This window comes from Nicotiana tomentosiformis, chromosome 1 (assembly GCF_000390325.3).
Source record: "Nicotiana tomentosiformis chromosome 1, ASM39032v3, whole genome shotgun sequence".
NCBI lineage: Eukaryota > Viridiplantae > Streptophyta > Magnoliopsida > Solanales > Solanaceae > Nicotiana > Nicotiana tomentosiformis.
The window spans coordinates 132,378,984-132,403,800 of record NC_090812.1 but is presented as its reverse complement, the minus strand read 5'-3'; the positions used below and the strand labels follow the sequence as shown (position 1 = coordinate 132,403,800).

General features: G+C 39.1%; 2 protein-coding genes across 3 annotated transcripts in view; one reads left to right on the top strand and one right to left on the bottom strand.

The window, feature by feature from the left end:
* The window catches only part of LOC104089525 (probable polyribonucleotide nucleotidyltransferase 1, chloroplastic), a 60,291-nt gene extending 45,624 nt beyond the window's left edge, over window positions 1-14,667 (top strand). The window contains exons 16-25 of one of the 2 annotated variants that reach the window (XM_070191607.1): window positions 3,578-3,625; window positions 6,290-6,362; window positions 9,527-9,600; window positions 9,685-9,792; window positions 9,885-9,979; window positions 10,226-10,289; window positions 10,493-10,546; window positions 10,633-10,674; window positions 13,258-13,713; window positions 14,094-14,667. In XM_070191607.1, the coding sequence (XP_070047708.1) occupies window positions 3,578-3,625; window positions 6,290-6,362; window positions 9,527-9,600; window positions 9,685-9,792; window positions 9,885-9,979; window positions 10,226-10,289; window positions 10,493-10,546; window positions 10,633-10,674; window positions 13,258-13,629 (930 nt within the window). In that variant the 3' untranslated portion in view covers window positions 13,630-13,713; window positions 14,094-14,667. The remainder of the gene's footprint in view (window positions 1-3,577; window positions 3,626-6,289; window positions 6,363-9,526; window positions 9,601-9,684; window positions 9,793-9,884; window positions 9,980-10,225; window positions 10,290-10,492; window positions 10,547-10,632; window positions 10,675-13,257; window positions 13,714-14,093) is intronic. The other variant, XM_070191611.1, reaches the window with a different exon arrangement.
* Window positions 14,668-22,375: 7,708 nt separating this feature from the next.
* LOC138909874 (uncharacterized) lies at window positions 22,376-24,362 on the bottom strand. Its single transcript, XM_070201093.1, has 3 exons — window positions 23,775-24,362; window positions 23,439-23,681; window positions 22,376-23,389 (listed from the first exon to the last, which is right to left on the bottom strand). The coding sequence occupies exons 1-3, from the start codon at window positions 24,360-24,362 to the stop codon at window positions 22,376-22,378; spliced, it is 1,845 nt and encodes a 614-aa protein (XP_070057194.1).
* Window positions 24,363-24,817: the final 455 nt, after the last annotated feature.

Below are 24,817 nucleotides of genomic sequence, written 5' to 3'. Positions count from 1 at the left end.
TTGCTCAAGGAGTTGAAATTTGGTGAGATCAGCCAAGTGGAACTAGTGTGTGATAATCAAGCTGCCCTTCATATTGCATTGAATCTGGTGTTCCATGAGAGAACTAAAAATATTGAGATTGACTGTCACTTCGTCAGAGAAAAAATTACTACAAAGTTTGTGAAGTCGAATGATCAGCTTGCAGATATTTTTACCAAGTCCCTTATTGGTCCTCCTATTAGTTATATATGTAACAAGCTAGGTACATATGATTTGTATGCACCGGCTTGAGGGAGAGTGTTAGCTAAATAGTTATATGTAAATAATCCTAGTACCATATGTAGTAGGAGTAGGACATGTATTATATATAGGGCTCATTGTTAATATAATATTTCCCGTGTAATTCACAATGGCATTGGCCGCTGTGTACGGTTTTCAAATCCATCGTATAGATGTTAAAACAACCTTCTTAAATGGGGATTTAGAGAAAGAAATTTACATGAAACAACCTGAAGGGTTTGTAGTTCTTGGAAAAGAAAAGAAGGTATGCTGACTTGTAAAGTCACTCTACTGACTAAAACAAGCACTCAAACAATGACATGTGAAATTTGACCAAACAATGTTGTCAAATGGTTTCAAGATCAATGAGTGCGACAAATGTGTTTACATTAAGAACACTCCGAATCAAATAGTCATTGTTTGTTTATACGTGGATGATATGTTGATAATGAATAACGACATTGCTAAACTAAGCGCATGCTTACTATGTAAGACTTAGGAGTTGTCGATTTAATTTTGGGAATTAAGATCCATAAAACTACTCAAGGTCTAGCGCTGTCTCAATCTCATTATATTAAAATGGTACTTGAAAAATTCAAATATTTGGACTTTAAAGTTGCAAGAACGCCAATTGATTTAAACCATACTCTTGTAAAGAATAAAGGTCAAAGCATCAATTGGAATATGCTCGAGCTTTGGAAAGTTTGATGTACATCATGAATTGTACATGACCTGATATAGCTTGTGCGATAAGTAAGCTTAGTCGATACACAAATAATCCCGACCAAGCTCCTTGGATAGGGATGAAACGAGTTTTTGGGTATTTGAAATATACTCAAGACTATGCATTGCACTGTAATAATTATTTGGCAGTTATTGAGGGGTATAGTGATGCAAATTGGATCACCAGATCAACTGAACAAAATTCACAAGTGGATACGTTTTTACCATAGGTGGAGGAGCAGTATCTTGGAAGTCGTCCAAACAGACATGTATCACCGCTCTATAATGGAGTCTGAGTTCATAACTTTAGACAAGGCCAGTGAAGAAGCTGAATAGCTCCGTAATTTCTTGGAAGATATTCCATTTCGACCCAAATTGTTGGCACCTATATGCATACATTGCGATAGTCAAGCGGCAATAGGAAAGGCTGGGGGCGTTATGTATAACGGAAAATCTCGTCACATACGACGAAGACATAATACCCTTAGACAATTACTTTCCGGTGGAATTATCACAATTGACTATATAAAGTCAAAAGATAATATGTCGGATCCGCTTATAACAGTCCTAACTAGAGGCGATTGAGAAGTCATCAAAGGGAATGAGACTATAGCCGAAGACAAGTCATTGTGGCGGTAACTCTACCTAGAAGACCGGAGATTCCAAGATCTAGGTTCAAGGAGATCAAACAAAGTCATTAATAACGGTTCAACATTGCCAAATAAAACTTTAGTCCATTCTCGTGATGAAGATAATATTCCATACCAAGGATAAAGCAATAAGACTTTTTAATGGTTTCTAAGTTTCATACGGGGTATATCAAATAGTGTAATCTATGGGATAACATGTTTAGGAATCACCTATTTAACTGTGAAGTATAAGCCGCCTCAAGGAGAATTCTGTGAGGTCAGTTCTGTACGCACTTATGAACCAAGCTGTGTTCATGGATGAAACGATACAACAATGAGAACCAAAGACGGTTAAATGGTTGATTGTGTGACTTATGGCTGCCTAGGTATACACCAAAGTTTGATGGTTCAAAGATATCGAATCTACTGATTGACCGAGTATATCCGACATAAGTTCACTACGGAAAGTTCAAAGGGAAACCTACTTATTCAGATGCGATTAATCCTTGCTTGTAAATCACACAATTCTTTCATGCATGGATATTTTTTTCAGATAGCCATCCCCCATTCATGTGGGGGATTGTTGGGTTTTATTTAATTAAATAAAAAGGTGTGAACGGAAAATGAAATTGTGAATTGGTTCCTTTTACAAAGGAACTTTGTTCCTCATTGGATAGGACGAGGACAATTCTTGTGCTTCTATACAGAAGCACTTACTTCTAGCTCTTAAAGAGTTGAGAAGAGAGCAAGCTTCGTGTCGTCGTCGCTCGGCTTCGGATTCGCATTTGGATTTAGTCAATTATATGATTGATTGATAAATTTTTTGGACCAAATTTATTTTCCTTTTCCGTTATTTAATTTTCCCGATATTTTTTCGTGAAAATTTAACTTGAAAATTTTGCGGCATTATTTTTTCCAACGGTCAAATTCGTGACCAAACAGTCCATTTAACAAAAATTTAAATAATTTCTGCCGAATAGACTCCTCAAACGAATAGGCATCTTTGCAATTGTTGGAACTCAACTTCGTTGGATATAAATGCAGAGGATTAGCCTCATTTTTCAGACACCGAAATCTGCAAACTCTCCCTTCTCTCTTCTGTATTTCTGCATTATTTTTCAAAGCAAAAAGTAAGCATCAAGTGTGATTTACTCCGCCATTTGAGTTCGTCGAAATTCTGGGATTGTAGTGCCGGTATCACATAATAGTTATTCCGTTCTATCCTGGGAGGAATTAATCTGACACCTTGGGCAACTGTGAGGGGATTAAATTCCTTAAGGACAAGCAAACAACTTGTGGGCTCGGAATTATTTTATGTTTCTGTTTATTGCACTAACATTTTGTTGCTTCTTTGGTTTTCTGGTTTTGAACACAGTTGATAACAAAAAGTTCCTATGTAGCACACTTAAATTGAGCAAGGTGGCAGAGTTATTTCTTTCTTTAACCTGCATTTCCTTGAGTTGTTTATTGGTTGCATCATTTTGTTTCCAATCTCTTAAGATATTCCAAAGCTCAGTTGCTGGTAAGAACTGAACGTTCCTTTGCCTGATGAAGGAGCTGCGTAGGGAGATCTTATGTATCAACAGGAGTTTCTCTAAAATTATATATTCCTCATGCCCAGGTGAATACTGGTGAAATTCAATGTCTCAAATACTATCTGCACAGATAGTGAGTGCTAGGGGCTAGTACTGATTGTAATTTAGACACTTTGGATGATCGAGTTAACAGAAAAACACGCCAATGAAAAGTGCAAAACATTTAAGATGTTTGTGGTTTGATACCAAACAAAGTTGTGATCAACTATATGAATCCTTTGTAACCACTCTGTATTCCAGTACTACTTTGCTTATAAAGAGTGTATGTACATACAAAGAGTTCTAGTTCATTATTCAATATGTAGTGTATGGTGGCTTTTGAGGGTTATTTGGAAGGCAAGCCTCTTAAAGTGTATGATTTTGATTGCACAGGTTGCTGGAAGTGATGTTGGTATTACCGCATTTCAGATGGACATAAAGGTATACACAACATATTGGATGTTTATCAGCAGCAAGTAGTTAAACTAGTTCAAACGGCAGAAATGATTTTGGTTTTTTTTGTTTGATCTTGTTAGGATCGGGAACCCGGGTGGTGCGGAATATAGCCAAACAACGGTATAATGGCAATAACAAAGACAATGGAAGTTGATAACAACGACAATTAAAGTAGATAAAGAAGACACAAATTTAACGTGGTTCGGTCAAAGTGACCTACGTCCACAAGCGGAGAGGAGCAATTTACTATAACAATAAGAGTACAAAATTAGAGTAAACACTCTAATTAATCCCAAATACCCTAAGAGAATAACCTCACAAGATCACTCCAAAGAAAGGGTTCACACAAGTGCTTCCCAACACTAACTCTCATACAAAATACTCTTAATAAAGGAAGAAAAGAAGAAACAAGAAATGAAGACTCAAGTCTTGTTGGTGTGTCTAAAATGAACTAATAGCCTTCCCTTTTATAGGCAAAAAAGTCTTGGCCTTTTAGGTGTAAAAAAAGAGATACAACTTGTGCAAATGATGTCCAACACACAATGTAATATTTTTGGGTCCCAAAGAATATTGCCAACAAAGTCTACACTTTGCAAAGATGCTTATGCTTATGTGAGATGGACTCCATTAGCCAAAATATTGGCCATAATTACAAATCTCTGCCTTGGCCTAATTTTGGCTGATATAGTAAATTTTCTCCACCTTCTCCGCAAAAGCTCCAATGGGCATATGTCAAAATTTAATACCATCAAAATCAGACAAGTTGTCTGATACCGAAATTGTAGTAAGGCCTATAACAGTGGATCCCAATAAAGTATACAACGAACCATATCTGTGTGCTTTCATGATCACAAGAGCACCATGAGAAACTTTCAGAACTCTACCTTCACCTGTGTACTTGCACCCAAGAGATTCTAGAGTGCCCAAAGAGATGAGATTTTTCTTCAAGTCAGGAACATGTCTAACATCAGTGAGAGTTCTCACCACACCATCGTGCATTTTGATTCGAACTGTACCTTTTCCACAAAATTTGCAGGCAACATTGTTGCCCATCAAGACAACTCCACCTCCAATAGATTCATATGTGGTAAATAAATACCGATTGTGACACATATGATAAGAACAACCCGAATCTAAAATCCACTCATTGTTAGATTTGAAACTATTATTAGTTGCTAAAAAAATAGTTCCTTCAGTTTCATCAGCAGCTACACTTGTTTCGGCAGTGTCAGTATTTTTGTGCTCATTTTTCCTTTCCTTATGCTTTTCTTTATTTTTCAACTTATAGCATTCGGAGATATTGTGACCTTTCTAATGACAATAGCGACACTCTAAATTATTGTATCTGGATATGGAGTCGGATTTGCACCTAACAAACAAGCCAACTTCCGCTTGAGTTCCACTAGCTTCCCCAGTAATATCACTATCTATCTGTTCTTTTGATTTTAAGATAGATTTAATATCCTTATAAGAGATATTATCCTTTGCATAAAGCATAGTATCTCTTATATGCTTAAAAGATGGGATAGAGAACAAAGCAGTAACACGACTTGATCCTCATCTTTAATTTCAGCATCTATATTACTCAAATCCATAAGAATGGAATCAAAGGTGTCAAGATGAGAGAGAATAGAGGTACCTTCACCCATACGAATTGTATAAAGCTTCTACTTCAGGTAAAGTCTATTTTCTACCGTCCTCTTCATATATAAGGTTTTCAATTTTTCCCACATGCCTTTAGCTGTGGTTTCTACAGAAACTTCACATAAAACCTCATTTGAGAGATTTAAAATGATACCTGCTTTTGCCTTTTTGTCTATGATGGCAAACTCCTCGTCCGTCATTTTATCCGGTTTCTTCTCCTTTCCTTGCAACGCCAAGTCTAAGCCATCCTGAATTAGGATAGCTTCCATCTTTAATTGCCACATTCCGAAGTTTGCACATCGGTCAAATTTCTCAACGTAGGTCTTTGTTAGAGTCATTTTGGCTATTGAAACTAACCCGGTTAGATCCGGCTCTGATACCAATTTGTTAGGATCGGGAACCCGGGTGGTGCGGAATATAGTCAAACAACGGTATAATGGCAATAACAAAGACAATGGAAGTTGATAATAACGACAATTAAAGTAGATAAAGAAGACACAAATTTAACGTGGTTCGGTCAAAGTGACCTACGTCCACAAGCGGAGAGCAATTTACTATAACAATAAGAGTACAAAATTAGAGTAAACACTCTAATTAATCCCAAATACCCTAAGAGAATAACCTCACGAGATCACTCCAAAGAAAGGGTTCACACAAGTGCTTCCCAACACTAACTCTCATACAAAATACTCTTAATAAAGGAAGAAAAGAAGAAACAAGAAATGAAGACTCAAGTCTTGTTGGTGTGTCTAAAATGAACTAATAGCCTTCCCTTTTATAGGCAAAAAAGTCTTGGCCTCTTAGGTGTAAAAGAAGAGATACAACTTGTGCAAATGATGTCCAACACACAATGCAATATTTTTGGGTCCCAAAGAATATTGCCAACAAAGTCTACACTTTGCAAAGATGCTTATGCTTATGTGAGATAGACTCCATTAGCCAAAATATTGGCCATAATTACAGTTCGAAACTTGCTTATGACACTTTTTGCTTATTTCGTGCCAGGTAGGAGGAATTACGTTGCCAATCATGAAACAAGCTCTCTTACAAGCAAAAGATGGACGAAAGCACATTCTTGGTAATGATAAACTGCATGTAGTATCACACTCCTAAAAAATAGTTTCGACAAGCAACCAGTTTGTTTCACGTCATGTGATTGTGGTGCAGCACACTATTTGAGGTACATATGAAGAGCTACTAAACGGGGAAATGAAGTCAGTGTGTTAGCCAAATCATCAAGCATGAATTGTTAGGAATAAGCTCAGTCTACTCTGCAACAGATAGCTCATAGCTAGCAGCTATTATTGAACCCATTAAGGAAAATCTTAAAATATATCCTAAATTTGTCATGTCTAGTGCCATTAAGTAAGTTATGGCTACGTTCCCGAAATTCCTTCTCAGAAGCGCTGGAGTCCCCTAATACTGCTACTGATGGGCTTGTTAAGAAGCTAAGGTGATAATCAAGGTCACCCGAAAACGGCCTATTTATCATAAATAATAAGATCCTTGTGCTGTTGAAATTTTTGGACGTAAAGTATGGCTACATTCCTTAAATTCCTTCCCAGAAGCACTGAAGTCTCCCAATACTGCTCCTTAATGTGTTCACTAAGAAGCTTAGGCAATAATCAAGGTCCCTAAAACTTCCTATTTTTCATAAATAATAAAACCATACTGTTGAAATTCTTGGATGTAAAAAACAGTTTAAACTCAATGAACTAAAAAATGAAAAATATCCTTCAAAGGCAACTTTGCTCTTTTTTTAGATTTATATGTTTGTTACCTTTTAATTACTCCAAAAAAATAATAACTTATTTAAAAAGAATATACATGTTGTCTTTTACATTCTATTGAAGAGAAAAGACTTCATTACATTGCAGGAGGGGCACCCGCATTTCCACTATAACTAGTCCCCTAGAACACCATAATCAGCATATTAGTGATATATTACATATACAAAGTCCTAAAGCTTCCTCTAGCTACTATACCCCTGTTCAGGCTACTTCTATCCCTAATCTGAAAGATGATGTTGTGCAGCAGAATCAGGCAACTCTCCGTTGTTTGACACTAGTAATCTGATTAGTTTAAATCACTGTTATTAAAAGCCAAAGGATGAAGCAATGCGAAGCAGGCGTTATCGCTTCACAGTTGAAGCAATGCACTTCAGTGCAGCGATGCGAAGCAAGGGGTTATTGCATCACAGTTGAAGCTATGCGCTTCGGTGAAGTGTGCACTTCAAATAATGACTCACATAAATGATCCAAACGAAAAGCGGTTGGTTCTTTGATCTCAACTTTTAGAGGTTGGATTAATATCGACATTATAGTAAAAAGATGTTGAAATTAGTTATTTTTGTTACAATTTGATTATTAGTACAACAACAACAACAACAAAGCAACAATAAATGTGATCCCACAAGTAGGGTTTGGGGAGGGTAGTCTGTTTTGCAGCCTTATCCCTACCTTGTGTAGGCAGAAAGATTGTTTCCGATAGACACTCCGCTCAGAAAAAGCATAGTCACAACATTATTGAAAAGAAATACAGAAGTGGAGAAACCATGAAAAGGAAGCAGTAACACGAAGCACTACAAAAAGCAACAAGATACTAAGAATACTGAAGCAAAAGAAACAACCGGTAATAATAAGGATCCAAGTATAAGAAAGTAGGAGAATACTATTGATGCTACAGGTAGGATAAGGATAAACGCGTGACTACCTGCTAGTGTTTTACCCTAGTTCTCGACCTCCACACATTCCTATCAAGTGCCATGTCCTCGGTAAGCTGCAGATGTGTCATGTCTTGCCTTATCATCTCTCTCCAATACTTTTTTGGTCTTCCTCTACCTCTCCTCAGACCCACCATGGCCAACCTCTCACACCTTCTCACTGGGACAAATGGGCCTCTCCTCTTAATATGCCCGAACCATCTCAGCCTTAGTTCGCGCATCTTGTCCACCACGGAGGCTATTCCTACCTTGTCATGAATGTCTTCATTCTTAATCTTATCTCTTCTAGTAGGCCCACACATCCATTTCAGCATCCTCATTTCCGCTACTTTCAACTTCTGGACATTCGAGCTCTTGACTGGCCAACACTCCGTCCCATACAGCATAGTCGGCCTAACAACCACTCTATAGAACTTACCTTTAAGTCGTGGTGGCACATTCTTATCACACAAGACACCGGATGCGAGCCTCCATTTCATCCACCCCACCCCAATACGATGGATGACATCATCGTCAATCTCTCCATTACCTTGGATTATTGTCCCAAGATACTTGAAACTTCCTCTCTTGGGGATGACTTGTGTCCCAAGCCTTACTTTCACGTCCGCTTCATGAGTTACGTCCACTGTACTTACACTCCTGGTATTCTGTCTTAGTTCTGCTCAACCTAAAACCATTAGACTCCAGGTTTGGTTTCCAGATCCTAGCGTTTTATATATGTTTTGCATTTTAATTTGATTATTAGTACTAACTTTATATATATTTTGTATTTTTAATTATCTGTAATTATGCGTTTCACTTCAAAGAAGCGTGGGCTTCACTTCTCGCTTTTTGCTTCAAGCTCAAAGAACCTTGTCGCTTGCGATTTTCGTTTTGAAAAATCCTAGTCTCAGAAGATACTTATTTCAGCTTCTAGGCTTTTCCTGACGTGTTAGGATAGTGCTTGTAGATAACACTTCCGGTATGCGACAACATTCTCCCCATGAAAGAGAGTTGCAACAGCTAAAATTCTTTTCAATATATAGTTTCTCCTTTAGTTTCTTTCCCTCTTGAAGTTTCTACATATTCTGCATTACTCCCTTCATCCCCTTCTATGTCGGCGCTTTAGTTCAGTACGTTTGTTAACGACATTCTACGTATATAATATATAATAATGGTAATAGCACATAAAATATTGGAGCAGTTGAATAGTTGCTTCATCTGGAAAATATAAGTCTTGGTATAGAAATTTGAATTGTTAGGTGAGATTTCATGAAAGTTTGAAAGCTGTTACACTGTAAATTTCAAGAGATGCTTCAAAAGTGGATTTTATCAACTGTGGCAGAGGAAGTATAACATTTAGCATACATATTGATGTCTGTTGTATTAGCATGTTGTGCATTTTGACATTTATCAGAATAATGAATCTCAAAGTTTTTTCTTTCAGAATTTTCTTCTGTTGATGACTTTCTATACAACTTCTCGAATTGCATTCTTCTCCTGATGAACTTGTTTTGGCTCTTTTAATTTGTGCTCTTCAGCTGAGATGTCAAAATGCTCGCCACCCCCTTCAAGAAAGCTCTCTAAGCATGCTCCGCTAATCCATGTTATGAAGGTCTGTTGTCCATCTGATGCTCGCTTCATCTGTAGTGGTGATTAAATGAACAGATTTCAATCATGTTTGTCAATGATTTCATAGGTTAAACCAGAAAAAATAAACCTCATCATTGGCTCTGGGGGGAAGAAGGTGAAGAGTATTATTGAAGAAACTGGTGTTGAAGCTATTGACACACAAGATGATGGCGTGGTCAGTTAGGGAGAAAAACTAAGTTTCTAGTTTTTGATTAGCATGTCAATTTGAATATTATAACTTTCAAAATCTTAATGAGGTTATTGCAGGTAAAAATAACTGCAAAGGACTTGTCAAGCCTGGAAAAGTCAAAAGCCATCATAAGTAGTCTAACGATGGTTCCAGTTGTTGGTGACATATATAGGTCTCCTCTCAATCCTACTTATTAAAGAGAACTTTATCATTATACTATCCAGAGATCTTTTTTGTAGCTTTGAGATCTGCATTACAGTTACTCAACATGTGCAACTCCTGGGCATCATTCTCGTACTTCACATATTTCTTGTGCCATTGATGCCTAAATTTCTAATTTATCAAATCTTTAAAACTGCTGAATTGTTTCTGGTTTTGATTAATTGCGCTTTTGTATTTCCCGTTTTTGCCTAATCAGGAATTGTGAGATTAAATCTATTGCACCTTATGGAGTTTTTGTGGAGATTGCGCCTGGACGAGAGGTATAATGTTTTGTCTACTCAAACATGTAAACAATAAGATGCTATTCTTTCTTATGTTTCATCTACTAGAAGTAATTGTCATGCTGACTCATTCGTTTGACACTGTTATTTATCATGCTTATTTGTAAAGATGATTGTTTCTCCTGTCCAAAAATTTCAGCATCAGGGTGCTCTTCTAATTATTGCAATTATGTTAAATTCAGGGATTATGCCATATCAGTGAGCTGAGTGCAAATTGGCTAGCCAAGGCTGAAGATGTAAGCTCACAAGTCACTTATATGTTATTGCATTTAACAATTCGAATGGTCATGATAAAATAGTATAACCTGTTTCCTAATTACAGGCTTTCAAAGTAGGAGACCACCTGGATGTCAAGCTCATTGAGGTTGAGCTCTCTTTCCTTTACATCTAGAACACTGCTAATTATGGTTTTCCTTTGACAACTGTCTATGTGATGCTGCTTTTTTGTCACTTTTGCTTTGCACTAACTAATGCGTCTCTTACCTGTCTTGGGTGGGAGAATGATTTTTGATGTGGATTCTTCAAATCATATGTAATCTTGCAAAGCAAGTATTACCTTAATATCTTTACTGTACCTTATATTTGGTAATACAGCACTGTATTCAGCCTTGAGATACCTGGTAAGGTAAATATATTCCCGCCGTTTCAGCTTATGTGACACATTTTCCTTATTAATCTGTTCCAAAAAGAATGACACATTCTATATTTGTAAACAATTTAACTTTAAACTTTACATTTTACACATTTTACCCTTAACGAGAAGCTTTTATAGCCACACAAATGTTATAGAATGTCTAAGACCACAAGTTTCAAATGGCTTATAGCCACACAAATATTATGGTATGTTTAAGGCCACAAGCTTCAAAAGTCATTCATATTTTGTAACTCCATGCCGAGTCAAATATTAATTAACCTCTTCAGTTGTAAAACTTTGGATTTAGAAAGCTTCGATGGTTTCTTCGCTTCTTTCTTGTGCTGGTCCTTTTCCATCTTTTAGTTGGTAGCCCCTGCAATGATGATTTGAATTGTCCGTTTAAGATAGGTTAAATTAAACATGTAGGAGTCATGCTCAAACTTATTCTCGTATGGTTGCACTGTGCTCATAAGAATGTAGTGTTACAAATCGTTTATGGTCTTTGAAGAATGTTGTGTCATACTTATGACTGTTGATTAACATAGCAAACTTGAGGGCTGCAGAAATGCTCAGGAGTCTTCGAAGACTGTTAAGTTTTCCATTATTACGTAATGGTATCAAATCTTTATGAATGACATTTGTTGTTTCCTTGGCTTCCTTCACGTAAAACTAAGGTTTTTAGTCATTTGGCACTTCAAGATACAAAATAAATTTGATGGCTTGCACTTCCAACTTCTTGCTTAAATATAACTGATGGAAGACATCTTGTCCTCATATGTTACGTGACTTGCTTCACGATTTTCCAAATGTATCTTTCTATCCCTTAGGGTTTCGGAGATGTCCTCATTTAATACTTATATTTTTTTTCCTGGCAATTGGTTGCCCAGAAATTGATGAAGTTTTCTCTTCGCCCTGCCTACAGTTCTCATTTAAATTGTAGACCTTTAGAATCGGGAAAGCTCAAGGAGATGAAATCCTTTCTTTTCTCATCTCCTCCGCTCACAAGCTTCACCATATTTTCTTTGTTCTCCTTGATTGAGAAGGACAAGATCCCATCTGAATCTATGTATACATTCTGGCACGGTCTACTAAAGCTTTGATATAAAAAACCTTTATATAGATGCAGATGCCTGAGCTAATTTTTTCTTCACTGGTGCATTATGTCTTGAAATTGTAGTGAACTTTTCTCATTTTCTTACATTTTCCCTTGGATAAAGCGAGATCTATGGATTCTTCTTCTGGAGTCAAGGCTAATTCATTAAGTTATTTTGGATACTGATATACTACTCCAATGACTGAATTATCTATTGTTTACCAAGTTTTGGTACTTCGCATAAGGAAAGGTAAGCTTCTGTGCAAGGATGTTCGCAAAAGCATAGGTATCTAGTTTGGTAGACCATAAGAATGGAAACTTTGGGTGGTTGTCTGCTCCCCATATTCTGTAGGACCTAGTGGCTTGTCCCCCATTCTCTCTATCTATCTATATATCTATCTACTTTGTTGAAAACTTGGGGGGGGGGGGGGGGGCTCTACTGCATTGTGATTCTCAGCTTTGCTCAATACTTACTAGCTCCAGTGTCATTTGTCATTTCTGTTATAGTATTCAGAAGAGTACATGTCCTTGCATTATGATTATTAATCCACACAGATGGATATGGAACTTGTTTCTTATGGACCCTATTACTACGATCTGCTGGGGTGTTGGTCGGTTACTAACTTTGAGACTGACAGTTCCCTAAATAAGTTCAATCAAATGTTATGGCTTCTTATGTTGCAAAGTCATGCTTTTATTTTCTTGCAGATAGTGGTGAAAATTTAAACTGTTGTGAAGTCTGAATTTTTCGAATTAGTTGTTTAGCCTGTTAACTTGGTATTAATGGATTTAATCTGTTAAAGGTGCAAGCAGTCAGTAGTTTCAGGTTTTATGTGTTTTTCATAGATGTTTCTAAATGCTCGACAGAAAAAGATAAAGTGAAAGTGTCTGGGGAGGAGAATTTGTATCTCTTCCTCTGTTCCTGGCTTTAGATTTGTATTCTTCTAAGTTATGATTGAGTTTTAGAAATTTGAATTTGGCCTACTAAACGATCTCTCTTCTGGTTGAAGTTGTGGTTTTACTAAATCAGCCAACCTTAATATTCAAATTAGTTTGTTGTGAGGTTGTTTCTTGCTAGTATTTCTTTCCAGAATGCAAGTAAGAGCACATGTATTTAGCATCTTTTAGCGAGTGCATATGAAACCTTTAACAATTGATTACTTATAATAAAAAATGGAAATCAGAAGCAGTTGACATTTTGAGATCTTGTCTCATTACAGATCAATGACAAGGGGCAACTTCGTTTGAGCCGGCGTGCATTACTCCCTGATCCAGAGCCAGAGAAGCAAAGTACAAAGCCACGCAATGCTAGCCTTTCAAATGACAATGTAGTTTCACCAAAAGCTTCAGATAAGGGTAAACCTAAGAAAGCTGTGACCGTATCAAATGATGGTTCAGCATCAAAAAGTGCGGAATCTCTCAAGGACAAAACAGTTACTATGAAGTTATCAAGCCCAGGGAAAGAAGCAGCCAAGAGATTAGTAAGTCCAGAAAAGGATGGACCAGACAAGCCCCAAATGAAGAAAAGTGGCGGCAACATCTCCAGCAAAAGTGGAAATGCAGTAGTCAATGGAGAGGCAAAAGTTGTATAATAAACCTATACGATGGGAGAGTGATTCAGAACCATTTTTGAAAATGTCGCAGGTGTCTGCTGTCCTCTCAGATGGAAATAAAAGGTGCCTGTATTCTTCATGATCAATGTCCTTTCATTTGCTAATCCCCAGAAATATGAATTATTCTTTTTTTGTCCATTTGAATGTAAATAAGCTAATATACCTGTTTAGATCTAAGCTATAAATGTTATATCGTTTCAAGTATATCAGTTGCATAAAGGGTAGCACTTGCTGGATGCTGTCAGGTTAGACTAGTATATAGTAAATAGAAATTTAAATTCTCTTTGGTGATTTTGGCCTTTCAGAAGTTGTCTTCATGCTGTGAAGAACCTGATATGGATATTGTTTTCATGCCTGGATCTCTTTCCATACATTTAGCCATTGTAAGAAAGCATGGCATCGTTGGTACTAGCTTTGCTTATGTGACATCTTTTTATGTGCAGAGAATAGGGACTTCAGAAGAGTTGAGTGATTGGTTTGGCTGAAGTTCAAACATAGTTCTTTTTGCTCCGTGAAACTGAGAGGGGTTATGATTCAAGCTTTGGCGTGAGATTTAGCAGGTTTTGTTCTGACGGGTTTAACAGTGGAAGAAAATCTAAATGGAGTAATTTTCTTGGCATGCATCCCGTGATCGAGATACATGGTTCTGAGAGATCAGTACGATCAGTCTCTATACATCAATGAAGTATTTTTTTTTCTTCTCTGCTGTAACTGCTATGCATGATTGAAGTTAGGAACTGCAAGCTGCCAGAGCCCAGCAAATTAAACTTGAAGCCAAGTACTAAGATTTAGGTGCCATTGTCCTGGAAATATTCGGTTTCCACCAGAAATTCCAGGTTCAGACCCGTTGTATTAGATGTAATACCTTGAAGCTACCAACAGATGGTCGATGCTACTAAAGTCCACTTCATTTTGATATACATAAATATATACATATATGTATGTTGGGCAGTGTTCTTTATGCTTGTACAAATATCAGATTGATAATTACAGGAATACCGACTTGTGCGGGACCTACAGAGACTGTCTGTTACAGAGACTGTCTGTTAGTGTGCTAATGTCTCTGCTCCCAGATATCTTTATCTTCGTCTGCGTATAGCAAATTTCCAAAGTCGGTACGTCTAGTTTTTTATGTCAAAATGTTGCAGACCTCATTTCACATTGGAAACCAAAAAAGGAAAAGCAACACGAAATTAAGCTAAGAGAAACCTACGCTATTCTAGTGATTAGGCTAACTGATTCATTGATAATCTGAATATCGTGAAAAAGATACATTTATACTCTAGCTAGCTGATGACTCACGCAGGAATTATTGGATTTATAATTCTCCCAACAGAATCTGACAAGCTTTGATTGCAAGATTAGTAGAATTTAAATGTCCTTGGCCTCTTTATAAGATAACACAGTTTATACATATTCCATTTCCTGCGATTACATCATGTAAATGCCGTGCCAAATTAAAATGACCCACTATGTTTATGGGAGCCTAAGATGAACAAAGCAGGACAAATATAATTGACTTTTATCGAACAAGAGGTAAAGCTCATCAGATGACTGAGAGGAAGTTGACGTCCTACCTTGCACGTTCGCCACCCCTATACCTGTATTTGCTAAAATAGTAACATAAAAGAAGCTTGAGTACAGTGTGCTTGGTACGTGGCATTGTTTACCCTTAAAATGAGTAACAACTAAATTTATACGGGGTTTAAATGATACATAATTTAATTTAACACGAATGATCAAAGAAACAACAAATAATCGAATTGAAAGAAAGCAAAACGATCAAACCAAATGTGATAAAATAACTAAGCGTGGCGTTAGGTTCGAATGCTAGAAACTGGTTCCAATCGAGCTCTCGGGAGGGCGCTCGGTTTCAGTTGAATGAGATAATAGTTGAAGAACACTTGAACAATTGCTAAAAGACAAAAGTAAACTTTATTGTTTTGATATGCGCGCCAACAATGGTGAAAAAATAAAAAGGTTCTCCCATTTATATAGTAGGGGAGTTTAAACCTCAGTACAAGTCTAAATAAGGTAAAAATCATTTTCTTCCTTTTTTCCCAGTAAAACATGATCCACAGTTAAAATCAGGCATGATCTGCGCCGTAATATCGGTTGATGGCGGATATTTCGACTCCTCGTTTGTCCTCTTTAACCGTCTTCCCTTTAACCTCGATTCTTTGTTTCGCTCGAGCTTGATTCTTCCCATGTTTGGCAATGCCAGATTTCCGACATATCATTCGTCCCCCGGGATCCGATCTGTGCGCACCCTCGGCCTTACCCGAGCCAACGTCGAATCACGCTGTTCCTCTTTTCTTCATCGGAAAATTAGGGGTAGCTTTATCCCCGATTTTACCCGTACACAGTGCATCGACCTCTTAATTCTGATCTCGGGACACATGTTGTAGTGTCCATTCCTTGAACTGATGTAACGTCACTTGTAATTTATCCAAGTTTCTCCGCATCCGGTCTTCTTTTACTTCAAATGTTCCATTAACTTGGTTAACAACGAGGAGGGAATCGCACTTGGCTTCGATCACCTCAGCCCCCAGGCTCTTAGCCAGTTTTAGACCTGCAATCATAGCCTCATATTCGGCTTCATTGTGAGTCAATTTTACAGTTCTAATAGATTTCCTTATTACATTACCCGTGGGTGCTTTTAGTACAATTCCCAACCCGGACCCTTTCGCGTTGGACGCACCGTCCATGAATAGGGTCCATACTCCCGAGCTAGTCCCCGAGGCAAATAATAATTCTTTCTCGACCTCGGGGATCAAGGCCGGTGTGAAATCGGTCACGAAGTCTGCCAAAATCTGAGACTTTATAGTTGTTGGAGGTTTGTACTCAATATCGTACACGCTAACCTCTATGGCCTATTTTGCTAGCTAACCTGAAAGCTCGGGTTTATGCATAACATTTCTTAGCGGATACAAGGTCACGACACATATAAGGTGACATTGAAAGTATGATTTTAGTTTCCTAGATGCGCTTAACAAGGCAAATGCCAATTTCTCTAGGTTTGGGTGCCTCGTTTCGGCAGCACCTAGGTTTCTACTAACATAATAGATAGGAAGTTGCGTACCTTCTTCTTTCCGGACCAGGACACCACTTACCGCTACCTCGGAGACTGCCAAGTAAAGGTACAGTCGCTCGTTCGCCTTCGGGGTGTGCAGCAAAGGAGGACTTGATAAGTATCGTTTGAGTTCTTCAAAAGCCTTTTGGAATTACGGGGTCTAGTAGAAGCCGTTCTTTTTCTTTAGTAGCGAGAAAAATTGGTGGCTCTTATCTGATGACCTAAAAATAAATCGGCCCAATGCGGCTATTATCCCCGTCAGCCTCTGTACCGCCTTTATGCTTGTACAAATATCAGATTGATAATTACAGGAGTACCGACTTGTGCGGGACCTACAGAGACTGTCTGTTAGTGTGCTAATGTCGCTGCTCCCAGATATCTTTATCTTCCTCTACGTATGGCAAATTTCCAAAGTCGGTACGTCTAGTTTTTTATGTCAAAATGTTGCAGACCTCATTTCACATTGGAAACCAAAAAAGGAAAAACAACACGAAATTAAGCTAAGAGAAACCTACGCTATTCTAGTGATTAGGCTAATTGATTCATTGATAATCTGAAAATGGTGAAAAAGATACATTTATACCCTAGCTAGCAGATGACTCACGCAGGAATTATTGGATTTGTAATTCTCCCAACAGAATCTGACAAGCTTTGATTGCAAGATTAGTAGAATTTAAATGTCCTTGGCCTCTTTATAAGATAACACAGTTTATACATATTCCATTTCCTGCGATTACATCATGTAAATGCCGTGCCAAAATAAAATGACCCACTATGTTTATGGGAGCCTCTTTGAATAAGATGAACAAAGCAGGACAAATATAATTGACTTTTATCGAACAAGAGGTAAAGCTCATCAGATGACTGAGAGGAAGTTGACGTCCTACCTTGCACGTTCTCCACCCCTATACCTGTATTTGCTAAAATAGTAACATAAAAGAGGCTTGAGTACAGGGTGCTTGGCACGTGACATTGTTTTCCGAGTAACAATTAAATTTGTACGCGGTTTAAAGAATACATGATTTAATTTAACACGAATGATCAAAAAATAGCAAATAATCGAATTAAAAGAAAGCAAAACGATCAAACCAAATGTGATTAAATAACTAAGCCTGGCGTTAGGTTCGAATGTAGAAACTGGTTCCAATCGAGCCCTCGGGAGGGGCCTCGGTTTAAGTTGAATGAGATAATAGCTGAAGAACACTTGAATAATTGCTAAAAAATAAAAGTAAACTTTACTGCTTTGATATGCGTGCTAACAGTGGTAAAAAATTGAAAAGGTTCTCCCATTTATATAGTAGGGGAGTTTAAACCCTAGTACAACTCTAAATAAGGTAAAAATCCTTTTCTTCCTTTTTTTCCCAGTAAAACACGATCCGCAGTTAATATCGGGCGTGATTCGCGCCGTAATATCCGATTGATGGCGGATATTTCGACTCCTCGTTCGTCCTCTTTAACCGTCTTCCCTTTAACCTTGATTCTTTGTTTCTCTCGAGCTTGATTCTTCCCATGTTTGGCAATGCCCGATTTTCAACGTATCATTCGTCCCCCGGGCTCCGATTTGTGGGCACCCTCGGCCTTACCCGAGCCAACGTCGAATCACGCTGTCCCTCGTTTCTTCATCGGAAAATTGGGGGTAACTTTATCCCCGATTTTACCTGTACACAGTACATCGACCTCGTTATTCTGATCTCGGGACACATGTTGTAGTGTCCATTCCTTGAACTGATGTAACGACACTTGTAATTTATCCAAGTATCTCCGCATCCGGTCTTCTTTTACTTCAAATGTTCCGTTAACTTGGTTAACAACGAGGAGGGAATCATACTTGGCTTCGATCACCTCAGCCCCCAGGCTCTTAGCCAGTTCTAGACCTGCAATCATAGCCTCATAATCGGCTTCATTGTGAGTCAATTTTACAGTTCTAATAGATTTCCTTATTACATTACCCGTGGGTGCTTTTAGTACGATTCCCAACCCGGACCCTTTCGCGTTGGATGCAACGTCCATGATTAGGGTCCATACCCCCGAGCTAGTCCCCGAGGCAAATAATAATTCTTTCTCGACCTCGGGGATCAAGGCCGGTGTGAAATCGGCCACGAAGTCTGCCAAAATCTGAGACTTTATAGTTGTTGGAAGTTTATACTCAATATCATACACGCTAACCTCTATGGCCCATTTTGCTAACCGACCTGAAAGCTCGGGTTTATGCATAACATTCCTTAGCGGATACGAGGTCATGACACATATAAGGTGACATTGAAAATATGGTTTTAGTTTCCTAGATGCGCTTAACAAGGCAAATGCTAATTTCTCTAGGTTTGGGTACCTCGTTTCGGCAGCACCTAGGTTTCTACTAACATAATAAATAGGAAGCTGCGTATATTCTTCTTCCCTGACTAGGACACCACTTACCGCTACCTCGGAGACTGCCAAGTAAAGGTACAACCGCTCGTTCTCCTTCGGGGTGCGCAGCAAAAGAGTACTTGATAAGTATCGTTTGAGTTCTTCAAAAGCCTTTTGGAATTACGGGATCCAATAGAAACCGTTATTTTTCTTTAGTAGTGAGAAAAATTGGTGGCTCTTATCCGATGACCTAGAAATAAATCGGCCCAATACGGCTATTATCCTGGTTAGCCTCTGTACCGCCTTGATGTTGTCAACCTCGGTGATATCTTCTATGGCCTTTATTTTATCCGGTTTGATCTCTATTCCTTGGTTAGATACCATAAAATCGAGGAACTTGCCTGAGCCGACTCCGAAGACACACTTCTCCGGGTTCAACTTCATGTTGTATTCCCATAGTATGTCGAAGGTTTCCTGCAAATGTTTCAAATGGTCCTCTGCTCGCAGGGACTTAAATAACATATCGTCAATATAAATCTCTGTTGATTTCCCTATCTGTTCCTCGAACATTCGTTTAACTAGGCGTTGATATGTGGCACCTGCATTTTTTAACCCAAATGGAATCATGTTATAACAATAAGTGCCGAACTTAGTTATGAAAGAAGTCTTCTCTTGGTCGCCCGAGTCCATCCGTATTTGGTTGTACCCGGAATAGGCATCGAGAAAGCTCAGCATCTCGTTCCCAGCCGTTGCATCCATCATTCGGCCGATGTTAGGCAAAGGAAACAAATCCTTCGGCCATGCCTTATTCAAGTCCTTATAATCTACACACATTCTAAGCTTATTTCCTTTTCTAGGTACGACGACTACGTAGCTAGCCAATCTAAGTCTTTTAACCTCCCGAATGGAACCTATTTTTAAGAGCTTAGATACCTCGTCTTTGATGAATGTGTGCTTGATTTCGGACTGTGGCCTCCTTTTTCGTTTGACCTGGTGGAATTTTGAATCCAAGCTCAATTTGTGAGTTGTTATCTCTGGCGGGATTCTTGTCATATCTAAGTGGGACCAGGAAAAACAATCGGCATTAGCTTTAAGGAAATCAATGAGTTTTTTCCTCAGCTCAGGGGTTAATTCCGTGCCCAGGTATACCTTTCTATCCGTCAGGAGCTCGATCAATATGAATTGTTCCAGTTCCTCGATTGTGGACTTGGAGGCATCAATATCATCAGGTGCTATAAAGGATCTCGGGACCCCGAAGTCATCTTCCTCGTCCGTTGGGCATTCCTTCTATTTTTTCGGCTCGGTCGGGGTCGGGCCCAGTGATTGCTATTCAGTGCCTTTCTCTTCGACTAGTCCCTCACTTTTTGATGTCATGATTGCGGGCACTAGGCTCACTTCCTCGACAACGAACATCTCATTTGCGTCCGGTTGTTCCACATAGACCGTTTTGATTCCACTTGGGGTTGGAAACTTCAACGCTTGATGCAAGGTCGAAGGCGATGCCCTCATGTTGTGTACCCATGGTCTCCCAAACAAGGCGTTGTATCTCATATCCCTCTCAATTACATAGAAATTTGTCTCCTGGGCGGTTCCGACTGTGTTGACCGGTAGAGTGATTTCACCCTTCATTGTCTCGCACGCCATATGGAACCCGTTCAATACTCGAACTGCTGGTATGATTTAATCGAACAGCCCAGTTGTTCCACGACTCTCCATTGGATGATGTTGGCCGAGCTACTTGGATTAATTAACACACGCTCAACTCGGGATTTATTAATAAGTACCAGTACATCGTTGTAAGGTTGAATAACGCCCTCGGCGTCCTCGTCGCTGAATGAGATGGATCCCTCCGGAACGTAGTCTCGAGTTCGTTTTTCTCTTGCGATAGAAACTTTGGTGTATTTTATCATTAGCCTGTGTGGAATATCCACTCCTCCAATGATCATGTTAATCATATGTTGAGGTTCTTCCTGCTCGATTTGTTTGTTGGCATCCCTGTTTTTGAAATGGTTTTTGGCCCACTCACTTAGAAATTCCCGAATATGCCTATTGTTGAATAGATGAGCCACTTCTTCCTTTAATTGTCTGCAATCCTCAGTTCTGTGACCATGAGTACCGTGATATTTACATATCAAGTTGCGATCCCTCTGTGCGGGATCGGACTGGAGCGGCCTTAGCCATTTGGTCTCCTTGATGCGACCGATGGCTGACACTATACTCGTTGTATCCACATTGAAGTTATATTCTGATAGTCTCGGGGTATCTATGCCCCTGGTTGATCTGTCAAAACCGTTTCTATTCACCAAACTTCGATTGCTCGGACCCTGGTCATTTCTCCTATCATTCTTGGTCGGGTAGAGGTTGGGTCTTGATAGAATGTATGAGTCCACCAAACTGTATAGAGACCTGGTCCTATACCAGTTCCCACAGAAATAGCTAATGAACCGGTAAGTAAATGACACGAGAGATTTTTACGTGGAAAAATCCCTGCTCAAGGGGATAAAAATAAAACCACGACCTACACTGGTAGGATTTTAACTTCACTACTGAGCAATCTTTAGATTACAACCTAGGAATTAAACTCTTAATCCCTCAATAATTTGCATTACACCTATTACAAAGACTTCAACTCATGACTAACTCTAGTCATGACACAAACACTAAGGGTTTATGGTTTTCCAAGGTTCCTAATTAAAGCTTCTAAATAAGCAAAGTAGGAATTACAATAAAGAACAAATACAAAGTTACAACTCAACTAAGAACATATAAAAGACTTGTTGTAGGAACTGGTCCGTAGTAGTGTTGTACTTTGTTCTTGATGCACTTATGACTTCAATACTTGATTATCAGATCTGGAGTGCTTGAATCAATTCAATAAGTGTTCAAGTGATGTTTTGTTATAATGCTTCTTGTTAATATCCTTTGAATGACATCACTTGGATGATGTAAACACTTGGTTGGTAAAAAGCCCTTCCCAATAGGAAGTGACTGCTGCACTGTTTCTGCACTGTAGCATGTACAGTGTAGGCAGTCACTTTCCAGTTGTAGAGTTGACTTCGTACTGCTGTCAGGAAGCTCCAAGGGATCAGTTCTTAGGGGGAACTAGAGAAGGAAGGCTTGTAGGAGGCAACAAGAGTGTTGAGAATAAGGCAATCCGAGCATTTGCGGACATTTGCTCTGCGAGCAGTTTCTCTCTCAGGTTCTCCACCTGTTGCCTGAGCTCAACTTTTTTTTAGACAGACGAGCAACTTCTTCACTTGATGAACTGGAGGGTCCTGGTGCTGCTATAGCCTGACTAAGCTGAGTCTAAATAATGACGTTCCTTGCCTTCAGCTTCCTGATCTCCTTTGTGGCACTATTCTGGGCGTTGATTAGCTGTGAGATCGTCGAAGTGCTTCCCATTCCTCCAACCTTTTCAATACATTCACATTCATCCAGTGTAGTTTTTAAGAAGGTTTGTTTCCTGGTCCCCATCTTGGGATTTCCTAAGGGTACATCAAAGAACTTGAAGACACGCGTGAGAAGAAAGCCATACGGAAGTCCATGGTTCCCATATTTGAAAGCTGCCACTTTTTGTATATGTTCAATCATAATGGCAGGCAAGTTGATAGAACAGAACTCATCTAGTGCTTCCATTAAGTATAAATCAGACCTGGAAGTAATGGACCTTCTTTCAGCACGAGGGAGCAGAACCTTGTTAACCAACTCGAACAACAGTTGGTACACAGGAAGCAGAGCCTTCTCGTGTACCCGTTCCCCATGCTGAATAGCTTTTTCTTTCACAATGACGCGCCTAAAATTAGAGCCACATGCACCTCTCACAGATGACAACCCTTCAGATGGAACCTTGAGAATGTCCCCCAATACAGTAGCGTCCAATACCATATCCACTCCATTCACTAAAACATAGATGTGGTCATCTTCAATAGTGAAGAGGTCGGCATAGAAGCTTTTGACCTCATCCTCATATACTTTGGCCACATCCTCTTTGAACAGATGCCCCCACTGCTGAAATTTCACCATCTCAAGAATTTGTTTCATACCCTCTATTTTAGAAATCTCTGGGTCAAAAGTGCGACCCCACAGTACCTTTTGATGTCTCAACCTTTCTTGCCCTAGTACACTTACACTTTTCACCTTTTTTACAGAACTTGATTCCCCAACAGCTTCCAACTTCCTTTTGCCAGACCTGCCAATGGACTTGCCCTTATCACTTGATTTTACCAGAATATCATCATTAGACACAGATTCTTCCTCCCCAACTTGCTTAGACTTGACACTTCCTTTCACAGACTTTTTACTTGGTTTTTCAACAACTTTCTTTGAAGCACTCTCAACAGATTATTTTTTTTTTCTGAGATCTCTTAACCAGGGAACTTGGTTCCTCTTGAGCATCCTCATCCACCTCTACTACTGGAATATTTTTGTCACACACAATTTTCCCTTCTTTCATCAGCCTCTTCTTCTTCTTCTTGCTACTCCTTCTGCTTTTCTTTAGGGCAGACTTAAAAGCCTCCTTCTGTTGCAACCTTATGGTAGGTCGCTTAGAAGGGGGCTCATGAGTGACCACGGGCTTTCTAATCTTGAAGCGAGCACTGAGAACCACATCATCCTAAGCATTCTTATCACTAGGTCTCACAACATGAGGGATAGACTCCAACAGCTCAGCGTCAAAGTGAGGAGAAGGAGCAGGGTCAAAGCTGACCTGGGAAGATAATTCCTGACCTGTTTCCTCAGGGATGGGATTAGGTTCATCAGCAGGGTTCCCAATAGCTTCTTCAGGTGCAGGTGGTTCAAAGAGCACCATTGTTCCTTTTTCTCCTAAGAGCGGAGTCCCTTCCCCCTGAGACTCAGACATGGTAGAAGGTCCTTCATCCACCAGTCCCTCAGCAGCAATAGCCAATATGTTTTCAGCGGCCTCTTTTTCCTGAGACTCCATGGGAGCAACAGTGTCCAAGACTGGAGAACTTATGTACTGATCAATATCTTCCTCAAAACCCCCTTTTTCTTGTTGAGTTTCACCCACTTTTTCATCCTTGTTCTGGTTTTTGAGAATATCAGGCAACAGAGAAGAAACAGTGTCGACTTTTGAGGCTTCTGAGTCCTCAACAGTTAATGAAAGAATAGGGTCAGATGGTGTGGTGAGAGAGATAAGAGGTGAAAGGGAATCAGGTTTGGATATATCGGTGTCAGTAATGGTTGAAGAGGGGATTTTTTGTGGTGTTTCGAATGTGGCAGATGAGTCAAAGATGTTACCTTCTAAGGTGGGTAGGGTATCTTGCTCTTCAGCCATGGTAGATAGTTAGGTTGAAGATTCTGGAAGGATGGAGAGAGAGAGAGAGAGGGATGATCGCTCAAGGTTAGGAATGAAGGGGTTTTAAGGAAGGAAAGGATAATTATGAGGGAAGAGAGAAACGGGTTCTGAAACGACGGTAGGTTTGTGGGAAGATGCACTGTTGTAGAGGGAAGTGAAAAGATTTGAAAAAAAAGACGTGATATACAAGGTCTGAAAAGGTGGATGACGTGGCAGTTAATTTTGTTTCTTTTGAGATACGAATGAGAAAAACACAAGACTACTAACCTGTGGTACAAGAATTAGGTTCTTGAACGGTCTTTTTAAAAAGATTTTCAACTCTCTTTTGCTGCTCATACATTGTTCCTTTAGCTTCTATAATCATCATGCGTGTTTACCTGTAACGATATAGAAGTGAGTTAAGCTTGGCCAGAAAACACTTTAGCTAGATTTAC

Coding starts and splice junctions, on each gene's coding strand:
- LOC138909874 (XM_070201093.1), bottom strand. CDS start 24,362: ATGGCTGAAGAGCAAGATACCCTACCCACCTTAGAAGGTAACATCTTT. Junction 23,682..23,774: donor GTCAGGAATTATCTTCCCAG/GTCAGCTTTGAC, acceptor AAGAATGCTTAG/GATGATGTGGTTCTCAGTGC. Junction 23,390..23,438: donor AAGAGGAACCAAGTTCCCTG/GTTAAGAGATCT, acceptor AGTGCTTCAAAG/AAAGTTGTTGAAAAACCAAG.